This window comes from Chamaea fasciata, unplaced genomic scaffold (assembly GCF_029207755.1).
Source record: "Chamaea fasciata isolate MVZ Bird 193981 ecotype frontalis unplaced genomic scaffold, bChaFas1.0.hap1 SCAF_1, whole genome shotgun sequence".
Classification (NCBI taxonomy): Eukaryota; Metazoa; Chordata; class Aves; order Passeriformes; family Sylviidae; genus Chamaea; species Chamaea fasciata.
Window position 1 is genome coordinate 118,471,351 of NW_027094086.1, and position 22,602 is coordinate 118,493,952.

The 22,602-nt window shown below is 41.4% G+C and overlaps 1 protein-coding gene across 1 annotated transcript in view; it reads right to left on the reverse strand.

Moving 5' to 3' along the window:
- The window catches only part of CHN2 (chimerin 2), a 158,978-nt gene that overhangs the window by 18,851 nt on the left and 117,525 nt on the right, over positions 1-22,602 (reverse strand). Inside the window, exon 7 of the mRNA XM_066195100.1 lies at positions 4,849-4,926. Within this exon, the coding sequence (XP_066051197.1) occupies positions 4,849-4,926 (78 nt within the window). The remainder of the gene's footprint in view (positions 1-4,848; positions 4,927-22,602) is intronic.

Here is a 22,602-nt window from a genome sequence, read left to right on the forward strand (position 1 = left end):
TCAGACACAGCTTTTTGCGGGGGTAAATGGCTCAACGCAACAGCTGATGACCCGAGTTTCAGTCAAATGTACTATGTGACCTTTGGTGAATACAAAACTACAGATAAAACTAATTATGCCTGCATCTTTATCATTTATAGACTGAAAGCCACATAATTAGTAGGTCTGCACCTGCACTTAATTGTGGGTGAAAATCATCTGCTGTGGGAAGATAACTATCTGCGTCTTCTGCTTTGCAGCAGTTTACAAAGGCTAACCTTGTGAGAAGGGGTTGTAAGAGCTCAGCCAGGACTTTTAAAAATGCACCATTTCACAAATAAAGTCCATTGCAGTTGCTAGGATATTTGAGGCCTACTTGCTCACTTTACATAAAGCTTATTTCAACTGATCTGGCTGAGGCCTATTTTGAAAATGGTAGCTGATTATTCCTTGATCTTTCCTGCCATTAATTGGAAAGTCATCAATGCTGACTGAGGGCTCCAATTGAGAAGTGCTGACAGCGCATCCTTCCCTTTTTCCATTCAGCTTGGTGGCCCTCAGAGGTTGAGTTCTCTTTATTCATTCACTTCAATTTTTCACGGATCCGCATTTTAGCTCAAATGGCAAGCCTCCAGCTGAAATACTCTGTGAAAAGCTAGTCTTGGTGGTTTCTGGCCAAGTTGAAAAGGGGAAATGAAGTGAATAAAGGGAGAACTTCAAAAGTTTCTAGATGAAGGTGCAAAAGTTCCCTTAAGATGCAGTTTCGAACTAAGTCTCTTATGGTTTGTCATTAATTTTAAAGAAATAACTGAGGAAGCCTGTTCTTAGGAGCACAACATTTTTGAATGGTAAATAGGAATTTTGCCTGCAAGATTGGCCTTATCTCTGTTTCTAAAAGGAAGAGGTAACAGCAAGTCTCAGATTTTTGAGATGGAGTTTTAGTTTTAGCCCCATCCTTTGTAACCACATCATTACAAACAGACTGGGCATAGATTTTTTGGAACTGTGATCTGGAACTATTTATTGCTCGTTCCTACCCCATCCTGAAGTCTCAGTAGACCTCTCTGTGTACACACAGCATAGACTTGAGCTGCCTGAGTTACAGTTGACACACAATTCAAACTTTTAAAAATAATTTAAAATAAGCCAACTCCCTGACGTTTCAGACTATACACTGTACTTTTCTTGTTCAGTCTTTCATCTTCTTCCAATGAAAACTTGTTTCTTACATTTACTGTCTCTTCTCTGCTGGACAATCTCACACAACACTACCCTGCATGTCTCTTCTTGTTGCCTTCCTGTTCTCTTTGCCCTTCACTGCCCACCCCAGTGCCCTTGCTTTCAAATGGCAGCATTCCCCCTGCAGGTGCTACCTTATTCACTTCTAGTTTGTGTCTGAGTCATCTTCACAGAGGGGGAAACTGAGACCAAAGTTAAGGAATGCCAGTACAGTGGCAAAACAAAATAGTGCCGTGAATAATACTGCAGAAATGAACAAAAACAATTGTCCTGTATTGAAATGCCCCCCCCCCTTTTTTTTTAATTGACATTATACAGTGTTGTTTTTGAGACAATTTTGGTTTTATGTGACTGGGTCTGAAGACTTTTCTATTTGCTTTCCAAGAAAATAATTTTTTTCAGACTTTTGCCTGAACACAGACATATTTAGACTCTTTTGTGGACTCCTGCTGATCATGAGCCATTTGCAGGGAAGAAAAGCTGACTCTGCTGTTATTTTTTGTTTAAATGAATGCACATAATCTTGGTGATGTCTGTAAAAAATGTCTCCCCCAAACCCTTTGTCTCCCAGAAGCAGTATTATCTGCAGTGCTTAACACAAGGGTAAATTTATCCCAGAGCCCCCTCTCTCCCAGTAGATCTCCTGACTTTTCTGTAATCAGCTGCCTTTACTCCAGTGGCCCTCCTGCAGAAGGGATTTGCCAATGCTCTGGTGGCAAACAGGCACAGTACTGTGGTAAATGCACATTATTCAGCCATATTTGCCCACTCAAAGCAGCACAGAAGCCCTCTCATGAACTCCCGGCCTAGAACAAAAAGTGTGGAGCATCCCCAAACTTCGTGCTGCTGCCCTCAGGCACAAGGTAGACCTCACCACCAGCTGGGACCCCACTGAAGCTGGCAGGTAAAGCATATCCAAAAGAGACTGCTGGATCTGAACTGAAATGAGATGCAAGAGGACTTTGGGATCCAGTTAGGCTGACACCCACATAGCTAGAGAAATACCTCTGTGTTTTTATAACAGGGCTTCAGAGATTTATTCTCTTTCCTGAGTTATGGTATGTCTACACTGGCTTATGCAAAGTTGTCCCGCCAGACAGACGCCAGCTCCAAACCTAAATCCATGTGACTGTGTGGTGTGCTCCAGATGAACACAGCTTAACAAATCAGCCTGGATACTAAATCTTTTTTTGTCCACTTGCCTTGAGTGTCCTGAAATTTGGAAGAGAGGCTGAATGAGAAAGCATGGATGCTCAGAACAGCATAAACCTGGTGCCCTCATGCTCCAAACTTCAATGCTGACTTTTTAATTTTTGTATTAGCTTGGCAAGGATGGAGGGAGAGCCGTCCTTGCTCCGAATTTGTGCCTTGTGCCTATTTCTTCCTTTTGTTTCTTCTCTCTTGCAGTAAGTAAGGTCTTTGGTATAAGACGTACAAAAATCCCATCAGCTTCGCTAGAAATGTGCCCTTCATTTTCTGCCTTCTTCATGGGTAAAGGACAAAAGCTAAAGAGTGCCTGTGTTTTCATGAAGAATTGCCTGTGACAAGATTATGAGGGACACTGTGACACATAACCTTTATCCCTAGAAACTGAGATGAATGATATAATGCCCATCAGTATTCACCTAAAAACAGGGAAGACAACTTTTTGGATGTCTTCAAAATAGCACTGTCCTTCAGATAAACCCCATATCATCATAGCCTGAGTGCTGTCAAAAGCCATCAGGCATCTTGCCCCAAGATCCGTAAAGCCATTCTTTCTTTTTTAAGTGTTTTCTTAACCCTTTTATGTAATGAATATGGAATATATTAGCCTTGAGCCATGTTTTAAATTTAAATGTTCTGTTCTGAGTATACTATCCACATTTTTTGTTCAACAACTGGACGTGATCTAATATATTCCTTTGGAAAAGCAACTGTATTTGCATAGTGAACATATATGTCCCTTAAGCAAATGTAACACTTTTTATTGACCTTTCTGGACAATTATTTTTAAATTGTTTGTTCCCTAGGGTCTGTTATTGCCTTTACTAGGATAGAACAATTCTTTTCTGCTGTCAAGTCGTTGAATACATATCTATTTTAATCATGTGGCTTTCCAGTTAAACTATGACTCTTTTGAAACAGAAAGGAACTGAAAACTGTACAACAGCTAGATTGTGCAAACACAAAGTTAACTGGGCACAGGTCCAATTATAAATCAAAGCCAAAACAAGGGAAATTTTGAAGAGGAAAGAATGCATGGGTCAAAGTGGAAAGAAGTCTCAGTCATGAGAAAATATTTTCTAGTTAAACTTAAATAGTTTTGATATTAAAATGATAATGAGGGCAAAACCCAGAAAGAATGGAAGTTGGCTTAATCAAGCAAGAAAACACAGAGTGTTTCCCCTATTTCCTTCAGTGCTGATCAGAGAGATAAATATCGACTTTTCTGTAGACTGGGTCAAGGAAGGGGAATGAGAAAAGGGATGCCATTATTTGCTTTGTTCCCTAATATTAAATTATTGATTTGCCAACAACAGCAGAAGCACTGCAGAGGTTAGAAATGTCTGCAGAGCAGAGTATGTAGAAAAATAAGAAGTGAAACTTTTTTGCTAAGTGAAATGATTTTGATCAGTGCTTCTCTTTTTTGACAGGCCCTAGATGAATATCAGAAAATTCTTGTTCTGCTAATGAGTTGAACGATTCTGACAGTGACCCAGATCACCATCCTCAAGGAGCATTAACTAAACTGATGTTTCAAAGCTGAGATACGTTCCTTTCTTGTCTTGTTACTGCCTCTTATTCTTGATGCTCATCCCGATACGCATCAAAACACAATCTGACGGCATTAGTGACGGTAACTGGCTGGCATGCTCCGAAACCAGCACAGTCCTTTTGGCAAAACATTTTAACACAAGCTGCCTGGAAGGTCCGTTTCTAAAGCTGAGTCACTTCCCTGCTGCAGTCTGCCAGAGACTGCACTCGGAAAATGAATCCCTAAGAATCTGATTTTGTACGTATAGATAGCAGAGACATGATCCATTTAAATGTCCCTGTGTTTGCCCAGTGATTTGTTTTAGTTTGACAAGCAAACACAAGCTCAGATCCTATAGCTCAGTGGGACTCTGAGAACATTTCCTTAGCATATGGTGAGGGAACAAAAGCAGGGAGACAATACCCACCACTGTGCTTTGCTTCATTGTTAGAAGCACCCGAGCTCTCTCAACTTCTGAAATCAGAAATGGTCCAAAATGTTTGATGGTAAAATCATACTGGCTTCTGATAATAGCTAGATTTTGAAAAGTGGCCTTTTTCTTATTTAAAAGTAGAAACACTTAAGATAAAGACAATAAATATGAAGTACTTTGTTTCTGAATAAAACAAGAAAACCAAAGCCATGAAGAGTTAAATTGTCAGTCAAGTAGTACAGTGAAAAGGAAAATCATTGTTTGGATTAAGTGCCTATGTAACAGCATACTAAGAAATCCGTTAATGGAACTTAACATAGGAAGAAAAATTAATTTTTCAACACTCTTCTTAGAGCTAGTATAAATAGGTGCATGCAAACCTCATCACAATAAAAAATAAAATGTGAGGCATCTCAACATAACTTTTTTTTAGCTGAAAATAATAGCGAGCTGTGCTTACCTTAAAATTGTGTGCTTTTTCATAGTTGAAGTGGTTGTCGTTCTGAGTTAAGGCTGCTCTTCTGACCAAGGAGGTGATCTGTGAATAGGCAAAGAGTTTCAGAGGTTGCCACAAAAGTGCCCCCTTGACTCCCACCTTCACCCCCAGGGCCACGGCCAGCAGCTCTTGACGCTTCCTTCCTCGCTTCGACTTGTGAACAACAGCACAGTTTTTCTCATTTTCCAGCCACAGGTCCTCTGAGAACATAGCGCTGGGATCCCAAATCTTTTCCCTGTCTTCCTCGGCGCCGGGGAGCCTGACTGTAGTCAGCACGGTACAGTTTGTCCAACTGCTTCTGATGTTAGACAGCAGATTTGAAGCAGCTGCAGCCCATTCTGCCGAGACCTCTGGCATGTGACTTGAATGGGCCGTCTTGTGGGACGGAAGGAGCTTCTGCATCTGAATAAGTAACGGCCTGTGCCGTGCAGTTTCTTGAGGCAGATGTGTGCCTCGAACAATAGCACGAATTCACACACTGAGCAGCCTCCCCCACCGTGCTCCCTGAGCGGGGGTCCCCAGATAGGTGCTGCCGAAATACCGGCTGGGGGGCACACAGCTTTACAGCTTCACCCCCAGAGGCTTTTCCAGGGACAGAGCTCTTCAACTCTGCAGCGGGTTAAAAAATGAACAAACAAACAAAAAGCCCCTGGAAAGCCCACACAACCGAATCCGATGCTGCATCCAATTACACTCAGACTCGGAGACTTACCAGCCGGCAGTCTGCATGCCAGCAGATTAAGTTCTTAAAACCATGATGATTGTTTAATCTTACAGGGAAAAAAAAAAAAAATCTTTCTCTCTCTCCCTCTCTCTTTTTTTTTTTTTTTTTTTCCCCCCATTTTCTTTCAAATCCTGTACAAGGGAAAAAAATCCAGCAGCACTCCAAGCATTAATAGCACTTTCATGCCACAGTATAAACTAATCATTTTGTCAGTGTGCTCTTGGGAGCACTGAGGTAGCTCACTGCCAGGGAAAGCTGAAAACCCAGCTGGGACTAGGAGGGTTGCAAGCCCTGGAGCTCTATGCAGAGCTCTCGAGTGAAGGCAGCAGGGGAGCTTCACATGGATGCAGGAGGCCCATATGCACAGCCCTGGTTGCAGAAGAGTCTTCACGGTGGCAGGACTGGTTGTTCTTTGCTCTAGTTACCTTCATCTATAGATTTCGAGGGGAACTGTTTTCTGGTTAAAGCCCAGGGACAGAAGGTATTGAGACCCTGACTAGTAACAGCTTTCAGTGTTACTCTGGACATGTGATCCACTGTTTTACAGGCAGGTAGTTCCATGTCCCAGGACAGAGATGTCTGATACTGAGCATTTGCTGAGGAGCACATTCAGTGCCCCCTCCCCACCAGTTTCCTTCCCTCCAGCTCCCCTCTTCTACTCCTTTACTAAGTATTCCAATCCCCCATCCATAAGAGGAGGACAGGAGTTAGCTGCTCGGCAGAGCACTGAGAGATTTAAGTCTAAAGGTGTGCCTAATGCTCAAAGTGCTGCGACAGAGCAGAGTGGGGAGTTGCCAGTGCTACCGGGAAAACTACCTATTTGAACTGGAGACACTAAAGACCGCATCAGCCTCATCACATCATAAAGACCACAGTCTGTCCCTCTTCAGCTAACCCAGAAAATATGTGAAACTGAAGTATTTAATTCACTTATATTAACTTGTGAAGTGGACCTTGCATCTATTTTTTTCCAGTCTGCTTTTACCTCAGGCTGGAAAGTCAGAAGGTTCATCTAATTCACTTACTAACCCCTCCACCACACAGACTGCCTGTGCTTAGTAAAAGTGATGCTCTGCTGATTTGGAAGCCCATGGGAACAGATGGTTGTCCATCAGTAACATCAGGCCGTGCAATTTCAGAGAGTACCCTAATTAGGGTTTTCAAGACGTTGTGCAACCTGCAAAACCAGCTTCTCAGTCATAAAACGATGCACGTACGTCCGTGTATAGCACACTTAATTCTTTTCTTTTTCAGGTAACTCACACCACCACTTTTTACACCCTTCCATACTTCAAAGCTTCTGCTCCCCAGAAGGGAGGACTTCCACACAAACCCCCTGCTCCCTGAGCAGTTGCTGCCCATTCAGCCTTTCCCCAGGGCTTGGCACTGTTATCTGACCACTGGTGACAACTGGCTGTGGTGAATGCATGAACATTGCTGTGCCTGGAGGAAATCCCTGCTGCTCTTCCATGTGTCCTCTTGTAGGGAGTCCCAGTTTCTGGTAGCTTGGGACCTTTATCTGCTTTCCAGCAGATAGGACAGACTATAGCTGCCCAGCTCTTTCTCCATGTGTTTCAAGTGGTAAAAAGTATTGCTTTTTGCCAGCAGCAATGGCATCGGTTTGGGCCGTCACAAATGAAACCTTGGAGTCACTCAAATTTCTTATCACATGCCAGTTTCTTTCCTAAACACCATTTAAAATGTATTTATATTTATCAGAAAGAAAACCTCCAAACTAGCTCTGGGTTGTCAGACACCTTTGAAACTACAGCATCTAAATCCCCCACATATAAATAAGCTACTTTTTCTCTAACTTCCCACATAACACATCCAAAGTCAGAGAGAGGTCGGTTTCCTAATAATGCTCTAATATTTGCATTTATGTCACTAGACTGATAAAAATCCCATTATATAACCAATATTTTTTACATAACATGGCAGATTTGATACTCAAGTGACAGGCTTATGATGATACATCTTGGAATTTCAATTTATTAAACTATTTTTGGAATATCACAGTGTCATCCTGGGATCAGACATACAGACATATTTAATGGAAACTCTGAGTGTTCGCACAGAAGCATTAAACTTAATAGGCTTGGGGAAGGAAAACTCAGCCAAACCAGTTCATGTGACTAAGGCAGAGCAGTATTTACTGTTTATCATATATGAAAATTTATTTATCCCCTGGGTATCTGCCTTGCTTGGGCCCTGTTTAGACAGTTTTTCAGGGGGATTCGTTAGAGACACAGGATGTGCACAGAAGGCCAGCAGTGAGTGCATCCTCTGGAGGAGTTTTATCAAAGCCGCCACAGGTTTGGTGTCTAAATGGTGCTGCAAACCTCAGACGAGCTGGACCACCTACACAACCACTTCCTTCTCTAAATACAATGCAAACTTCAGCAATGACAAATTCTCAGCTGCAACCAGTTCCTGATACCACAGGCTGAATCCAGTGCTCCTCTTTTATCTGCTTTCTTAATACAAAATTGGCTGCATATGTTGTCAACTCATTCAAAGAGCATCCCTTGATCAACTTAGCCTGCAGCTAAAAAGGAGAAGGCCAGTGGCTAAGAATATTATTGCTGGTTGTCACTGAATGTGAAGCTAGTGAAGGCTGGAAGGCGAATATGGATTATCTGTGTTTTCAGACCACAGAATTTCTGCCTAACATATAGTTTTAGTTTACAAGTCTCTTTGTAAAACAGATGTGCTGTATGGGAAATTGGGCATTTAGAGACAAATAAATGTCACTGAACCAGAATAATAAAATGAAGGGGCGGAGCAGGGGGGTAGAGGGCGACAACTCAGCTGTTGCGCTATTTCCAGTGCGCCTCCGCAGTGTGAGCTGAACCACACCATTGTCTCTGCCCTCAAAGACTGGCGTCTTGTTTGCTAACAAAGGCCTCGGGCGCAGGAAAGAACAAATTGCAGTATGAAAAGCTTTTGGTTTTGTACATGTGGCATGATTTCTCTTGCAGTCTTGAGGGCAGCACAGAGGACTTGCTGGAAGCAAGTGGTGGGGGAACTCTGCATGCTGCCCTGCTTGTCTGTGCAAGCTCCAACACAGTGGGAAGAGATGCTGTGGGAGTGGTGGCTCCTCTCCTGAGCTGCCACCATGCCTGACCGTGGCTGGCAGGGAGGGGAGATCAGGCAGCACATCCTTGGCTTGCTGCTCTGCCTGCTGAAGGACACAGCTGCGGGGGGGAAAGGAAGAGCACGGGCATGTCTCTTTGGACGACATCACAAGTGAAAAGGAGATTTCTCCATGATGAGGAACTGTGACAAATCTATGACTGATCTCTAACTAAATACACTTAACTCTGCACATAGATACAGTCATAGGTCAAAGAGAGGCCTGTTTCCTTGCAGGCACTGCACACTGGGTTATCTGCCAGACAGATTATGTTTGCTCAATCGCAAACACGTGGTGGAGATGACACACGGAGCAGGAATCTTGCAGCTATTGGGTTTTTCCTAGTTTTCTCCCAAGGAGCTCTTCCGACGATGCACAGAACACGTCAAAGAAGCCATCTCTTAGCAAGACACAGGGCACAGAGGGGAAATGGTGCTGAAGGCCAGTCAGCCAAAGGCCTTTGCCATACCACAGTCCCACCAGTCTGTGTGTGCCTGCCACTGCCATGGCACTGTGAGTTGCCATTGAAAGGCTTCTGTGCTGCTGAAACAGTGGGAGGAAACAAGCTCCAAGCAGAAAACATGCTAAACACAAAACCAAGCACAATGCTTGAAGAGTGGTGTCTGCCAACCTGTTCTTGCAAAACCCGCTTTCCTAAGAAACCCTCTCTCCTGCAGGAAGGCTTCATTAGGTGAGCAGAGGTTGCAGAGCTGAGCAGGGCCAGGAAGATCCACAACATGTGGCCAGGGGAGAAATCAGATTGCACAGCTACTGGGCTGCTGCTACTCTCTAGTTTGCCTCTTCCCCAACCCAAATCCAATAGTCTCTTGCTTCCAGCAGAAAACTTCCTTTCAAAGTGAATTGTCATTCAATAAACTGAACACTGTTAATAAAAAAAAAACCCAATCAAAACACTACTTTTTTTTTTTTTTTTTTTTTTTTTTTTTTTAATGATTAAGATTTATCTATAGTTTTGCTTTTTACTACTTGGATTTTCAACTTTCTTTTTTTTTTTTTTAATAACCACCAGTACCTCTGAAAATTATGACTGAGCAGCTGCCAATAGCATGCATAAGTGTTTAGGCAGCAGACTACCTACACTGGGCTCCTGTTATGGACAGCCTGGTTGCACTTCCATCACCATCATTCACGCCTATCTTTTGCAGATAATCCATAGCAAATTAACTGTTTATGAAGAATCCCCAAGTACATGCTCTAATGTTAAAGTTATGGAAGTTGTAATATTTACACGTCTCCTAAATTAATGTGATTTATTAGCATCTCAGCAAACAGCTGTCACTTATATGCACTTATTTTTGACCATGAGTGTATTCAGTCCATTCTTCCACAGATAAAAAATATCATTTACCTATAGCAAATGGAAACATAAGCTCCCAAAAACTTCAGATCTCCTTTCTAAATCCTCCCCAAACAGATTTTTCTGTATGCATCATGATTATTTTCCTCAAAACAGTGTAGTAAACCAAAGAATACAACAGCCAAAGGTGAAATAGTGTATAATCAGGAAGGCACTACTGAGACTATTATTAAAACTAATAGTTGCTGTAAGCCTCTTATGGTGTATTAATATCATAAACTATTGTCTATTTTGGAACAACATTAACTGGTATGCAATTACATAGTCATCTTCAATTAAAAAAAAGTGAGGGGATTAAAAGATTTTATGTTGTCAGGCAATTCTATCACTTAATGCATTAATTTGTGTATTTCCCATCCACCTTTTTATTCAATATTTCTGAAACAGTATTTTGATTTCTTATTTTTGACAACTGTGATACATAGGCATTGTGTTAGAAATACAATGTCAGTGTCACGGAAGAAACAGTCCAGAAACGAGGAAAGGATCTAGGCACAGTATGAACTACTACAGCAATTCCCTCAAATAACCCTGCAGAGATTAACATGGTAACAGCAGGTCTGGCCTATTTATTGTCTCGACTTCCTTTCCTCCCACTCTCTCCTTTATCCTTCCCAATCCATCTCCATACTTGTCAAGGTTATTAATGACGTTTTCCTGGCCAAGTTCAAAATCCTCTCCTCTGTGCTTAATATTCATCACCAAAATGGTAGCAGAGGGACAAAAGAGAAGAGGTATAAGGACTAAGAGGGGCAGATGAGAGCAGCACCGCACACCACGGCCACTGCTGCTGCTGCTGCTGCTGTGGTGGAAAGGGAACACCAGGTCCCCACAGAACACCAGCCCCCACAGGGCTGCCAGGAGCTGCTTCATCTGCAAACAGGGCTTGCTCAGGGAAACTGCACTGGATTGATTTCTGAATCACCTCTTGTTCTCTCTGGGGATGCAACACATGCAACTGACTGAATTTGCCTGCCTGCAGTGTCTGTCAATGAGTACTGTTATCACACGTATAGATCAATGTGTATCCATGATAATATCTGGCCTCTAGACAAATGAAAATTCAAGCACAATATTTATCTTGGTATTTGCAAAATATTGGCAGTGATCCTGTTATTCCGTCAATGATGATGGTATTTTTTGACAACAGAACTAACACAGTATTTTTCTAACAAATAGACATTTAAGAAGAGTATGGATGAATGGATGCATGCATGCATATATGCATGCATAGCAGATGTCTAATCTAAAACAGTAACATGTTCTTGCTTTATAAACAAAGGAGAAAACCAGAAACCTCCAGACAGCGATTCATCCTCTTCTATGAGAGGTTAAGGCTAAAATGGATGAGCTTGAATTGCCTTCTTGCAGGTCATTTATGGATCATATAGGAAAACTCAACGGCTCTGGTAGAAACAGATAGCTTTACTGTAAGGTAGTCAAAATTAGGTAAAATCAATGTCTCTTTGTACTATTTTCTGTATCTATTCTGTACTATTCTTCTGTTAGCTATTCAGTTTTAGAATAAATTAAGTAAGGAATAATTTATTTTATCAGCCTTAACCATACCTATAAGTAATTATAGATTAACAACTGTACTTTGTTTTGGTTATCAATACTCCCCATACTTCAGACTGGCTAAGACTCATGCTCTGGAAACACGGAATATCCAGCTTACTACATTATTTGTTACACAGCTGCATGCAACTTTATAGGTTTATCTGGGCTCACTGAATGAACTTTTTCAAGAATTGGAACTACAGAAGGAGGAGTCTATATTAATACAGATTTCTCACACTGACTGTGTAGGTAGCCAATATTTTGACATCTCACCCACAGAGGAAATAGCCTAACAACATAATGAACCTAATATGACATACAATGGCCTCGATGAGTTAAGAAGGAAGTGACTCATGCTGTCTGCAATATCAAGTCAAGAGACAGAGATTTAAAAAAATAACCTAAACACTACAGTTTTTATCCAGATCCCCAGTGGATGTTGGCTCAGCACCATGTAAGCTATACACCTATACAATCTGCTCACATTTTCACTATGAAGTTCTTGCTTTCCAAAGAAACATTTCTTTCTCTAGGAAAGCCAGCTTGCCATTGATTAAAACCATCATTGCCCTGCAAGGAGACTGCAGAGCTTGAACCAGAGCCAAACCCACTGGGCTGCCACAAAGAAGTGGAGAAGTTAACGCTCTTACTTCCCTGTCTGGAGAGAGGCAGGGAGGAAAGAATGTCCCTTCTGAGAAAGACAGCTCCTGTGAGTGTGGTGCAGTACCCTTGAAAGGATGTGATGAGAGGAAAAGGAAAAGATGGCAAAAGGTCTGAAGGTGTCACAGGCAATAGCAGACCTGCCCTTGGGGCCTCTAGGCATGCTCATGTGGGCTTGTCATTAACCATAACTGCTTAATGGAGCTAGTTGGATGTCATGCTCAAACACAGGGTTAGACTGAGGCATGTTTTGTGAGACTGCATTAAGTCTGTGTAATATCAGCTTTTTAATAAATCCCAGTGCTATACAGATACTTTCTTGTACAGTGGGCACAAGGCTTGGATGTTTGACCTTATGCCTCGTTATACTCCCTAACGTACACACGGCACCCTACACAAACACCTACACTCTCATTTTCGGGATAATTCTCATTTCTCTGCTTCAAACACTACTACACCCTACAGCCAGCTGTTATCCCAAAGAAACACAGTAACTGTCTATCTTCTCCATACACAGTGAAACCTAACACAACAAAAATAAACACAAAACAAAAAATAAAAGCTATAAAGTTCTTCTGTTTCTCGCTTTGACTTCTGATACTATATGTTAGTGACAGTAAACTTCTCCTGGACTCTGACCAACTCAGCTTTGCAGCACACACTCTGGACTGAAACTTACAGGCTGCAGTCAGAGTGCCTGTTCATACAGAGAAGAAAAAATCTGCCCTTCCTGGGATTATGATAAAATGTGGAGAAAAGCAGGCTTTGTGAAAGTTTCCCAGAAACAACAGTCGGAGAGCAATGGTATTTATGTCCGGAGCCACTAACCGCCCAGCAGAGCCAGCATATCTCTGGAGGAGCTGCCAGAATGTAAAGTATGCTGTGGCAGCCTCAGGAACCAACAGCAGCCCCCCAGGTTTTGCCCTAGCTTAAGACAGCTTAAAACAAGAGACTTTGTTGTGGGTTAAATAGAGATTTATGCAGCCTAGAAGGGAACAAATAATTCGTGAACCAGTGAATCATGAACTGCTGATCATATTGTCTAAAACACTGGCAATCTATAAAATTCTTCCTGGACAGTAACAGTTCAGGAATGGATTCTCAACGGTGTGATGCTCTGTTCATTTAGCACTCACAGGGAGATGAGAATGATAAGCAATTTGTAGGGGGGACAGTGCCAACATCAGCATCAAGTGGAAAACAGGATTTTTCTCAAGTTTTGGCAGTTTCTTGGTGGTGTGAAAGAACTCTAAAGCTTCATCTCAAACTTAATTCACATGACTGAATTACACTGCTGCTCAGCATTCATGGTACCTTCAGATAAACTACACAGTACAATGACCTAGAAATGTAGTCATGTGTTTTCCATCATTAGTAATATTTCTGTCCCCTTTTACTGCAGCATCTTGTGACTTTTTCCCCATAAAACAAGCATAAACTCTGTAGACAATGTAAGGTGAAAAGACTTATTCATGCCATTTAAGAAACAAAGTAGGCAACTAGCAAATAAGAACCCAGCATGCCTTCAGGTTGAAAGAATACTTTTTAACAAGCCTGAACCAACAGCCCTTAACCAGAAAAAAAAGGGAGAAATGCTAGTTTTGTAAAAATGTTGTGCTTTATGGCTGTAGACTTTCATTTCAGTATACTTTAAGAACTGTCTTGTAAAAAATCAAAGAGGGCAATAGGGAACTATTTTCCACATGCACAAGTGAAACTGTGGCAAGGAGGAGATCACTGGTTTTGATGATGGCCCAGCCATGGCTCTCTGACAGCTTGTCTGAGCTCACTTGCATGTCCATGGATGTCCCAGGACATGTTCCCCTGAGACAGGAGCATCCAGTGCTTACAGCTTACCTGTTTGTGAAATATGTGCTCCTGTCCATCACCTTTAAGGAGTGTCATTAACCCTGGTAGTGACAGACAGTGTCAAATTCCAGGCTGTCATCCCAAAAGAAGTGGTAAGACTGTATGGTCCCTGGTATATCTCTGGCTACGAAATGTGTGTTTGCTTAGAAACAAGGAAGGAATCCATGCAGAAGAAAGTGATGTGGGGTTAAAGAAAAGACAGAAGGCTCTGAACTCAGCCTGGTTAACTTACCTATTTCATTATACACCTGGACTTTACCCCAGGAATGTATTACATTCCCCTTGTTATGCAAGAAGGGTTCCTATAGCTTACTCTTGTATCAGTTTCTGTTCTGAAATGGACCCGGCACAGAAGAGAAGAGTTGGGACAGGACTGGCACCACATATGGCAAAGTTGAAAGACATCTGCAGGAATGGGCAATTTCATTCTATGGGTCATGTACCCTCCTTCAGCTCCTTCCAGCTCACCTTGCTGAAAAAGCCACTCAAAGCATAACCAACTTCTCATGCAAGAGGTTTTGAGCACCTCAGCCCTCGTTCAGCTTCCCTTTTCCCACAAAGCAGCAAGGGAATTCCTGTATGCTCCAGACTGCACATGAAAAGCGCGGTTCAGTGTGCTTTTAGAAGGGCATGTTACAGGATACGAAAACCACTTGAGATCACACTCTTTGAACTTGCGTAAAGTACCAGAATGCATCCAAGCTGTTTTATTTTCCTTTCAAAATAATTGTTTTGTGTCATATCTGCTTTGCCCTCTGCTTGAAGCTGGCTTTGTTACTCCATCACTCCATGGGTAAGTAGCAGCACAACTATCCTTGAAAACACACAGGCATTCCCATGGCCACTAGAGAAAGACTCAGACAAAGGCTGACCCCACTTCTCTGCTAGTGAATGAACACACAAAGGCTGTATGATCCTAGTTTTATTTTTCTGTACAGGTGTCATTTGACCCTGATAGCCTTACAACCCCCTTTGGCCTGCAGCCCACTGCCCTCTGGTATGAAGCAGAGGCTTTTGTTCCTGATGGCACACCGTGCACAGCTGCTTCCATCATTGTCTGCAGAGGGACAGATGGCTGCTCTCAGCACAAAAAGGAGATTAAAAAAAACCTGAGGGAATGACATCACTCCTCAGCCTGTGATTTAATTGATGGGACCTGTGGGGCTACCAGTGGCATGGACTAACACTCCAGTTGACTCAGCCCACAGACAGGAAAACGTTTGCACTTTGCAGAGTAAAAGACATTTTTTAAAAATATATACAGTTGCCAACACTCTGATACTTTTATTCTTTAACAGGTTTTAGTTCATCTGAATATATACTATCTTATCAGCAGCAGCACTTGGAAAGTTCTCTGAAAGCAAGACTGATACAGTACTTCTATCTATGGCTGTAGTTCAAGCCCAGTAACTTGGTTTAAAGCTTATTTATTTTGTTTCTATTGTAATGAGGAGTTCCTAAGATGTAGCTGGGGAAACATAATACAGAGCAAATGACTTTCATCATTAGGTCCAATCCTGCTATAACACTTGGTAGGTAAAAGATGCCATCCATATCTCATAGACCCATTAAAGTCAATTGAACAGAACAAAAGAAAAAAAGTGTAAAATGTTAGTTCTGGAAGTAGTGAGCTTTGTTGTCACTTTTCTGCCTTGACTTCAGCTCTAGATCTATGAAATCACTGAATTCTTCTTTTTGTGATTACCAGACACCAGAGGTATTTATCTGAATTTATTTATTATCTTAAGCACATTACTTGATTTCTGTTTGAGACACAGGAATTTAGCCTCACTCTCTGAGGTATTTGGTGCCATCTGCACCCATGTTTTTCTCCAGAGCAGAGATTTTTGCTTTGCAACAGATGTCTCATTGAAGACCCTTGTCAAAGTGGCCACTTAGCTGCTACCACACTCTTTCTGTTACTGGCAGGCACTAGATGTGCAGGAATGCTGCCACAGGAAGGTGAAGCCATTCCACAAAGAACACAAAGAATAGAACGCTCCTTCCAGGCTTGGGGGAGGTTGTTTTTGTTTTTTACTGAAAGGAAAGAAAGCAAGCAATTTCTTCTCTCCTTGAGTGTCTGGGAACATCAGAGATGCACTCCTTCATGCAGCCTGATGGAGCTGGGACCCATCATATGACAGTGCCCTGGCACAGCTCCAGCTTCAGCCCCAGGATCAGGCTCTGGCTGGAGGATGGTTTTGCTCCTCAGTGCTGATCAGCATCTGTGGGAGCCATCACTGTCTGTTTGTGATTCTGCCCAAAGAACCAAGCAGAGCCTTTCCTTGCGTGTAACCTCCCAGAGTAAGGTTCAGGTTATTCCCTGGGGCACAGCTGTACAAACCAGCTCTGTCTGGGAGACTCCTGCAGCAAAGCTGTGGCTTTCAGTATGTTTGCACAGCAGTGACCAGAGGATAGGAGTGCAGAAAACGATGATACTGATGAGACAAGAGATGTAACAGCTCCCATCCAAACACACTCCGAGTTTTACTGTCTCAGCAATGCTGATGGCAACATAAAGTGGAAGGCCTCGAACCAACAATATGTTACACACCTTCCACTGTCATTAATTCAGAGTAGATGGAATTCAGCAAACCATAGAGTTAGACAAGAGGTGATGACTAAGAAGAGTGATGATTCCTTTGCTTCATAAAGTACTATCATGTTTTATTTGCTAATCTGAAGAGTAGAACATCTTATCAGGCAGTATGCTTGAACCCGGGGGTGAATTTTTCAGGGAAACAGTTTTTGTTGCAGAACATGTGACTCATCAGACCAGGGACTTTGCACAGGGAAGTTCTGACCAAGAGCCAAATCACGTGGGGTTTTTTTTGGTTTTTTTTTTTTTTTTTTTTTTTTTTAAATGTGGAAACACTTAGGTTTAAAGTATTTTAAAAACCAATTTTTGTTTCTAGTTTGAAATGTTTTGCTAAAAACAGTTAATAAAACATTAAAAGTAGTTGGAACAGTCTCAGTCAATCGAACTTAAATATTTTTCTGCCTTTATCCTGACTCCTCAGTGCTTGGTCATAAAAAGTTGAGTTTTACTTTTATCACCAATCAGACAGAAGTAAAAACAGAAGAGCAGAAATTACCCATTACTGTTACAACCCTCCCCTACATGCTTTGATAAAACATTAGTTTCAAAGGTGATCTTCTAATGATGACTGCCAAGCAAGTTTCATTCCCCTGTATGAACTCAATACAGAGACACAAAGGCTTTACGTTAATTTTCTTTTTGTTAATCAGTTGTTCCCCTGGGCCCTTTTAATCTGCGGTGACAGCCTCAGTACCACTGAGAATGCCTTTTCTGCTATTAAAACAAAAGGCACATATCTAAACACTTGATAATTTCAAGCAGAAAAGCATCTCATTCTCCTAGTTAAAGAAAGCGGTAACAAAAGACTCATGTCCTAGAAGGTTGATGTGAATCATTGCCATCTTCTGCTTTCACTTTTGCTCTCTGGGGACTTCCAACTGAAAGACAGACTTAACCCAGCCAGCAAGGTAAGGGGCCACACCACAGCCATGCCCCTGTGAAAGCTAAGGGATGAGAAGTGCTCCTGAAGGAATGCCTTGGAAAGGCTCTCAGCTGTTTGCAAAGTATCACACTTCAGTCCCTGTGGAGGGGCCAGGCACACTTAATATAGAAGGCATTAATGAAGAATTTATTCAGTCAGGACCAGACAATGCAGCAGCATTTTAAACCCGGAGTTTACAAAAACCAGACAAAAACTTGCCAGAGCACAAGACAACTGACATCAGACCTCAGTGCACTGAGACAAAACCATAGCTCCAAGCATGTCCTTTTGGGTAGCACGTTTTCACACCACACCGATTGCCTCCATTTATATTACATCAATTTCCAAATTAGATTTTTTTTTTTATTTCCACGTTAAAAATAACAGCTTGTTGGTTCTACATTTGAAAAATAAGCTGTGCACTTAATTTTTCATTCAAACACACTAAGTTAACTTATCACTTAAATGCATTTTCACTTCATTTTTAAGCCATTTAATCTTTCAGAAGCTTAACAAGGTGGTTTACTATTGCTGTAATACAGAGAGATTTCATTAAATGACCTGCCATCTTCTATCAACATCATTACGATTGCATGTTGCCCTTGTTTTATTTTAATTTATAGAAATTTTTTGGTCCTTGCCAACATGGCTTCTTAGCAATGTCACAGACTGGCATGGAAAGCAAGCCAGTTGCTTCCATTTTCCCTGTGGTCAATGTTTCATTTTCATCCCAGTTTCACAGCCATCAGTGCTGCATGGTACTTGCAGGGCATCAAACCTGATGTGTAGAATGAGTTCTTCAGTTGGGCTTTTTTTTTTTTTTTTTATGCTTTCTTACTTATCTTCCACATTAATTCCAGCAATGGCAAAATGTTGGGAAGAGAAAGGTTCCCTCAACAGGCAACAATTCACAATCACCTCAAGCGTTATAGGTTTAAGCCTTTCAAGCATTAACATGCTGAATTTGTTCGCAAACCAACAGGCAAAACGTGCCTTACAACACGTGTGTACCACTTGCTCTGCAATGCACAAGCCACCACAGAAGCTCTTGCTCAAACACCAGTTTCTGGCTTGGCTTTTAGGAACAAGCAGCTGGTAGCAGCAATGGGGCAGCCTGTGGTGCCAATTAATGTTTCTAGAGGGAACTACTGCAATCACCAGGTTGTTGAAAGGTAGTAAGTGGCCTTACTAGAAGTGCTGAAGAGAAGCAGAGGGTGCAGCAATACCTCAGCTGCAGGCTCTAGTATCACGCCACAGACAAGCCTTGGGACTTGAAGGAGCTGTTACCCTCAAGAGATTTCCAGGTGGCTTCACCACATCACAGAGACTCAGCTCCAAGTTATCTGGAACTTGCCTGTGCTGCTGACTTCCACATTGCTGCCCCCATCTGCAAGATGCATTTGTGGGTGAGATAAAGCCCTGCACCTCTGAAGTGCCACAGTTGCCTGGCCTCTGGCAGGGTGGAGACAAGGAGGAACATCTGTCCCGGGGAGCTCCCAGGACAAAGAACCAACACCTGGAAACAAACAAGTGGTTGCTCTCAGCTAACAAAAAAAGCCACTAAAAAGCAGTTATGGCTGTTTCCCCTGCCAACTGTTTGCACTGACAGTGTGATCAATGATGAAGAGTGTGAAAAACATACAAATTTACTGATAAGGCGAAGAGCTAGGAACCATCCAGATATCAGCTCTCTACATTCAGACAAGGACCAGGTACTGGGTTTTGGCAGGGTGCAAAGGAATGAGACAAGGATGGGGAAGCATCACTTCTTAAAACCACAGCAGTGCTAAGCACCAAATGAGATCAGAACAACTTTGGAGATCAGTCAGGGACAAGGAGATTAGCTCCTCAGTTTCACACAGACCAATGTCATGGAAGTTTAACCTACAAGTGAAGAAGAACAGTGGCAATTCTGGCAGATTTTTCCATATTTGAAAAACATCACCTAAACAATCAGAAAGTTGCCCTGAGCAAGCAGAATAATGTCTAAAACATTAATCCAAAACGACAGTGTCAAAGGCAACTTACAACAGCAGCTCTTTTATTTCTTACTTTTGCACAATACAGTGTTCCACTTCGAAGGAAGAACTCGGTGAATACTCAGTCAAGACTCTCTTGCAGTTTGGCACCAGCTCTAAACAGTGATCTCTGCCTTGTCATTTTGACAGACTTTTACCTTGTATATTTTTCACCTTCTGCTTCCTGCCCTTGTGTAATTGCCTGTCTCAGATTAGAAATGGGCCACCCATCCCACTGAACACATTTGGACCACTATTTTCAATGCAGTTTTACATATGCTATCCACAACATCAATATTCCCATGATTTCCTGTTCACATTTAGCTGAGATGACTCTGGTCCCACAACCACATGAAGCACCAAATGAGAAAAATACTTTCTGAGATAATTCAGCTTGTAAAGTTCCATCTGGAATCACTACTACTACTAGAATTAAGTCACTGCCTAGAGAAACTTTTTTTTTTTTTTAAAGAACAAAAAAAGAAGAAAGGCCCTCTACAGTTACCTTTATGATAATTCATGAAGTAAAAGGACTGATTAGACTCTCCGCATTTACAGAAGTACTTAGCTGTATGCTTTAGCAACACTGCAGCTTACAGAGATTTATACTTACAGAAGCCCTTTAGGGCAGGATCCCAGAGTAAGAATTCTCCTTTGTTTAGGAAATCTGTATAGTCTCACTATTTATTGTTAACATGAAATGTCATCATATTTACCATCAGCAAATCTTCCAAGGCCTGCAAATTATCAAGTAGCTGCATGGCTTATTTATAAAACTCATTACTATTTTAAATTGTCACTACATGTTAAAACAACCTACAATGGAGAGCATTGACTTTGACACCGGATTTTCCTCAGTTCATACTTAGGTTAGACTCCAATTGACCAGACAGATTCTTTACTTTTCAGTAGTGTTTATTATTTGCATGGCAACAGTGCACAGAAGCATGAGCCTTTGACCAGGTCAAGGCAACAACGATGTGGTACAAACAGAGTAAGAGACATTCCCTGCCCTGGAGAGCTTACACTCTAGAGAGCTGCCCTGCCTTCAGGATAACGACATTTCTTTATCACACAAGAAAGAAAAACAAACATGAAATGAAACATAACCACAAGAGATTTAATGCTGTAAAGAAGAATTTTCATATATCAGATTAAGGACCCAACAGTAAATTACTAGAGTATTTTAAAAGTGCACTATATGTAATACCCCAAGTAATAAAGTTCCTGCTTAAGTGAGAATTTTTTAAAAATAAAGTCTCTGCTTAAGTGCTGAATTCCTGAATAAAATGCAAATTAAGAAGAGTACAGAAGTAAAAATCCCATTTAATTCAAAGGTTGTTATCCTTGCTGTCCCTGTTTGATCAGAATAACCAGATCTCTTATTTGTTCAGGGAATAAGTTCAAGAGAGAAATGCGTACAACAGTGATCAGTCAATGTATTCAATGTTTATAAGAATCTAGAGTTCTCCCTGAGTATTATAATGGGATGTAGATTATTTTATAACCCAATACTCCATTTTGTAATTCCTGACAAACCCCAATCTGCCCAAGAACCCTGCTATTGCAAAACTCTGCAGTCCACATCACAACAAAACTATTTTTGGAACATCTACTGAAAAATCACAAGTAGTTTTGTTCAAAATGAGCCTCTCATAGACTTTCCATTAAAATACATCTTTAAAATAACTTTCTATCTTTATAAATAGACTGCAAACTAAAACATCGGGAGCCAAGAAATACCAAAGCTAAGAACTATCTGAAGAATTCCCCCTCTGCCCTTCTGGGCACAACAGAAATCTTACCTACTTACAGACAACATATTTTGTCTAATTTGGTGTGTGTGTATCTACATACACACACATATACACATACATAGATCTGTATGTACTCATAGAGTCTGCCAGTCCATGAACATAACAGGAAAAGGCAAATAGTAATATAAAGGTGTTGTGGATTAACATGATGAATTATCCTACTGTGAGTGGACTAGGCTTGGCTGCAAAGAACGGCGTTTGTTCTCTGTGAAATCTCTTGTATTTCTTCCAAAATTTTAAACTCCAGGGGAAGTGGTGGGCATTTGATGGAAGGAGTTTTCTGGCAAAAAATGGCCCAGTTTCAGGTCTGTTATGCCTGGGGAAGATCTGCCAGCCAGACTGTGGTTCGGGTTCTCAGCTTAATGGCAGACTGCCTAAGGCCCAGGGATCATTAGCTTTCAACATAATTAGCCCATCTATCAGGCATATTAAACTGAGGTTTAGGACACCCAAAGAAATACAAGAAAGTAGTGAGGTGTGAATGCTGAGGGTGGAGGTGTGATGTGTGAATACATATGGTCACTTGGAGTCAGTAAAATATTTTTTTCTTTTGACTGAAACATTTCAGGCTCAAATAAATCTTTTCTGAGAAATAAAAAAGCAAAAAACCCCTAAGTATTGCTGGAAAACTTCCAAATATCTCTAACCTGTACTCCTGCTGAAGGAGATAGTGCTTACTGGAAGAACCAGGACTAATTTAATGAGCAGTGGGCCTACTTTTTCAGCATTGAAGATAAAAATAAATATTGAGCAGCTGCCTACTTGACTATGCAGCAGCCACAGGCTTTAATCCATTTGATAGACTGTAAATCTGCATGGAAACCAAAGAACAGTGAAAGTATTTTATATTTATGAATCTATTATATGCATGTAATGTAACATTAACTATTTGTCTTTAGCATGTCTGCATATGTACATATCTTTTGAAATGCTACACACATCCTATATATACATTTAATATGCATATCAGTATAGAAAAATCTCTATATCTAAATTTAATTAGTTGTCCTTATTTGAAAAATGTATTAAAGATGA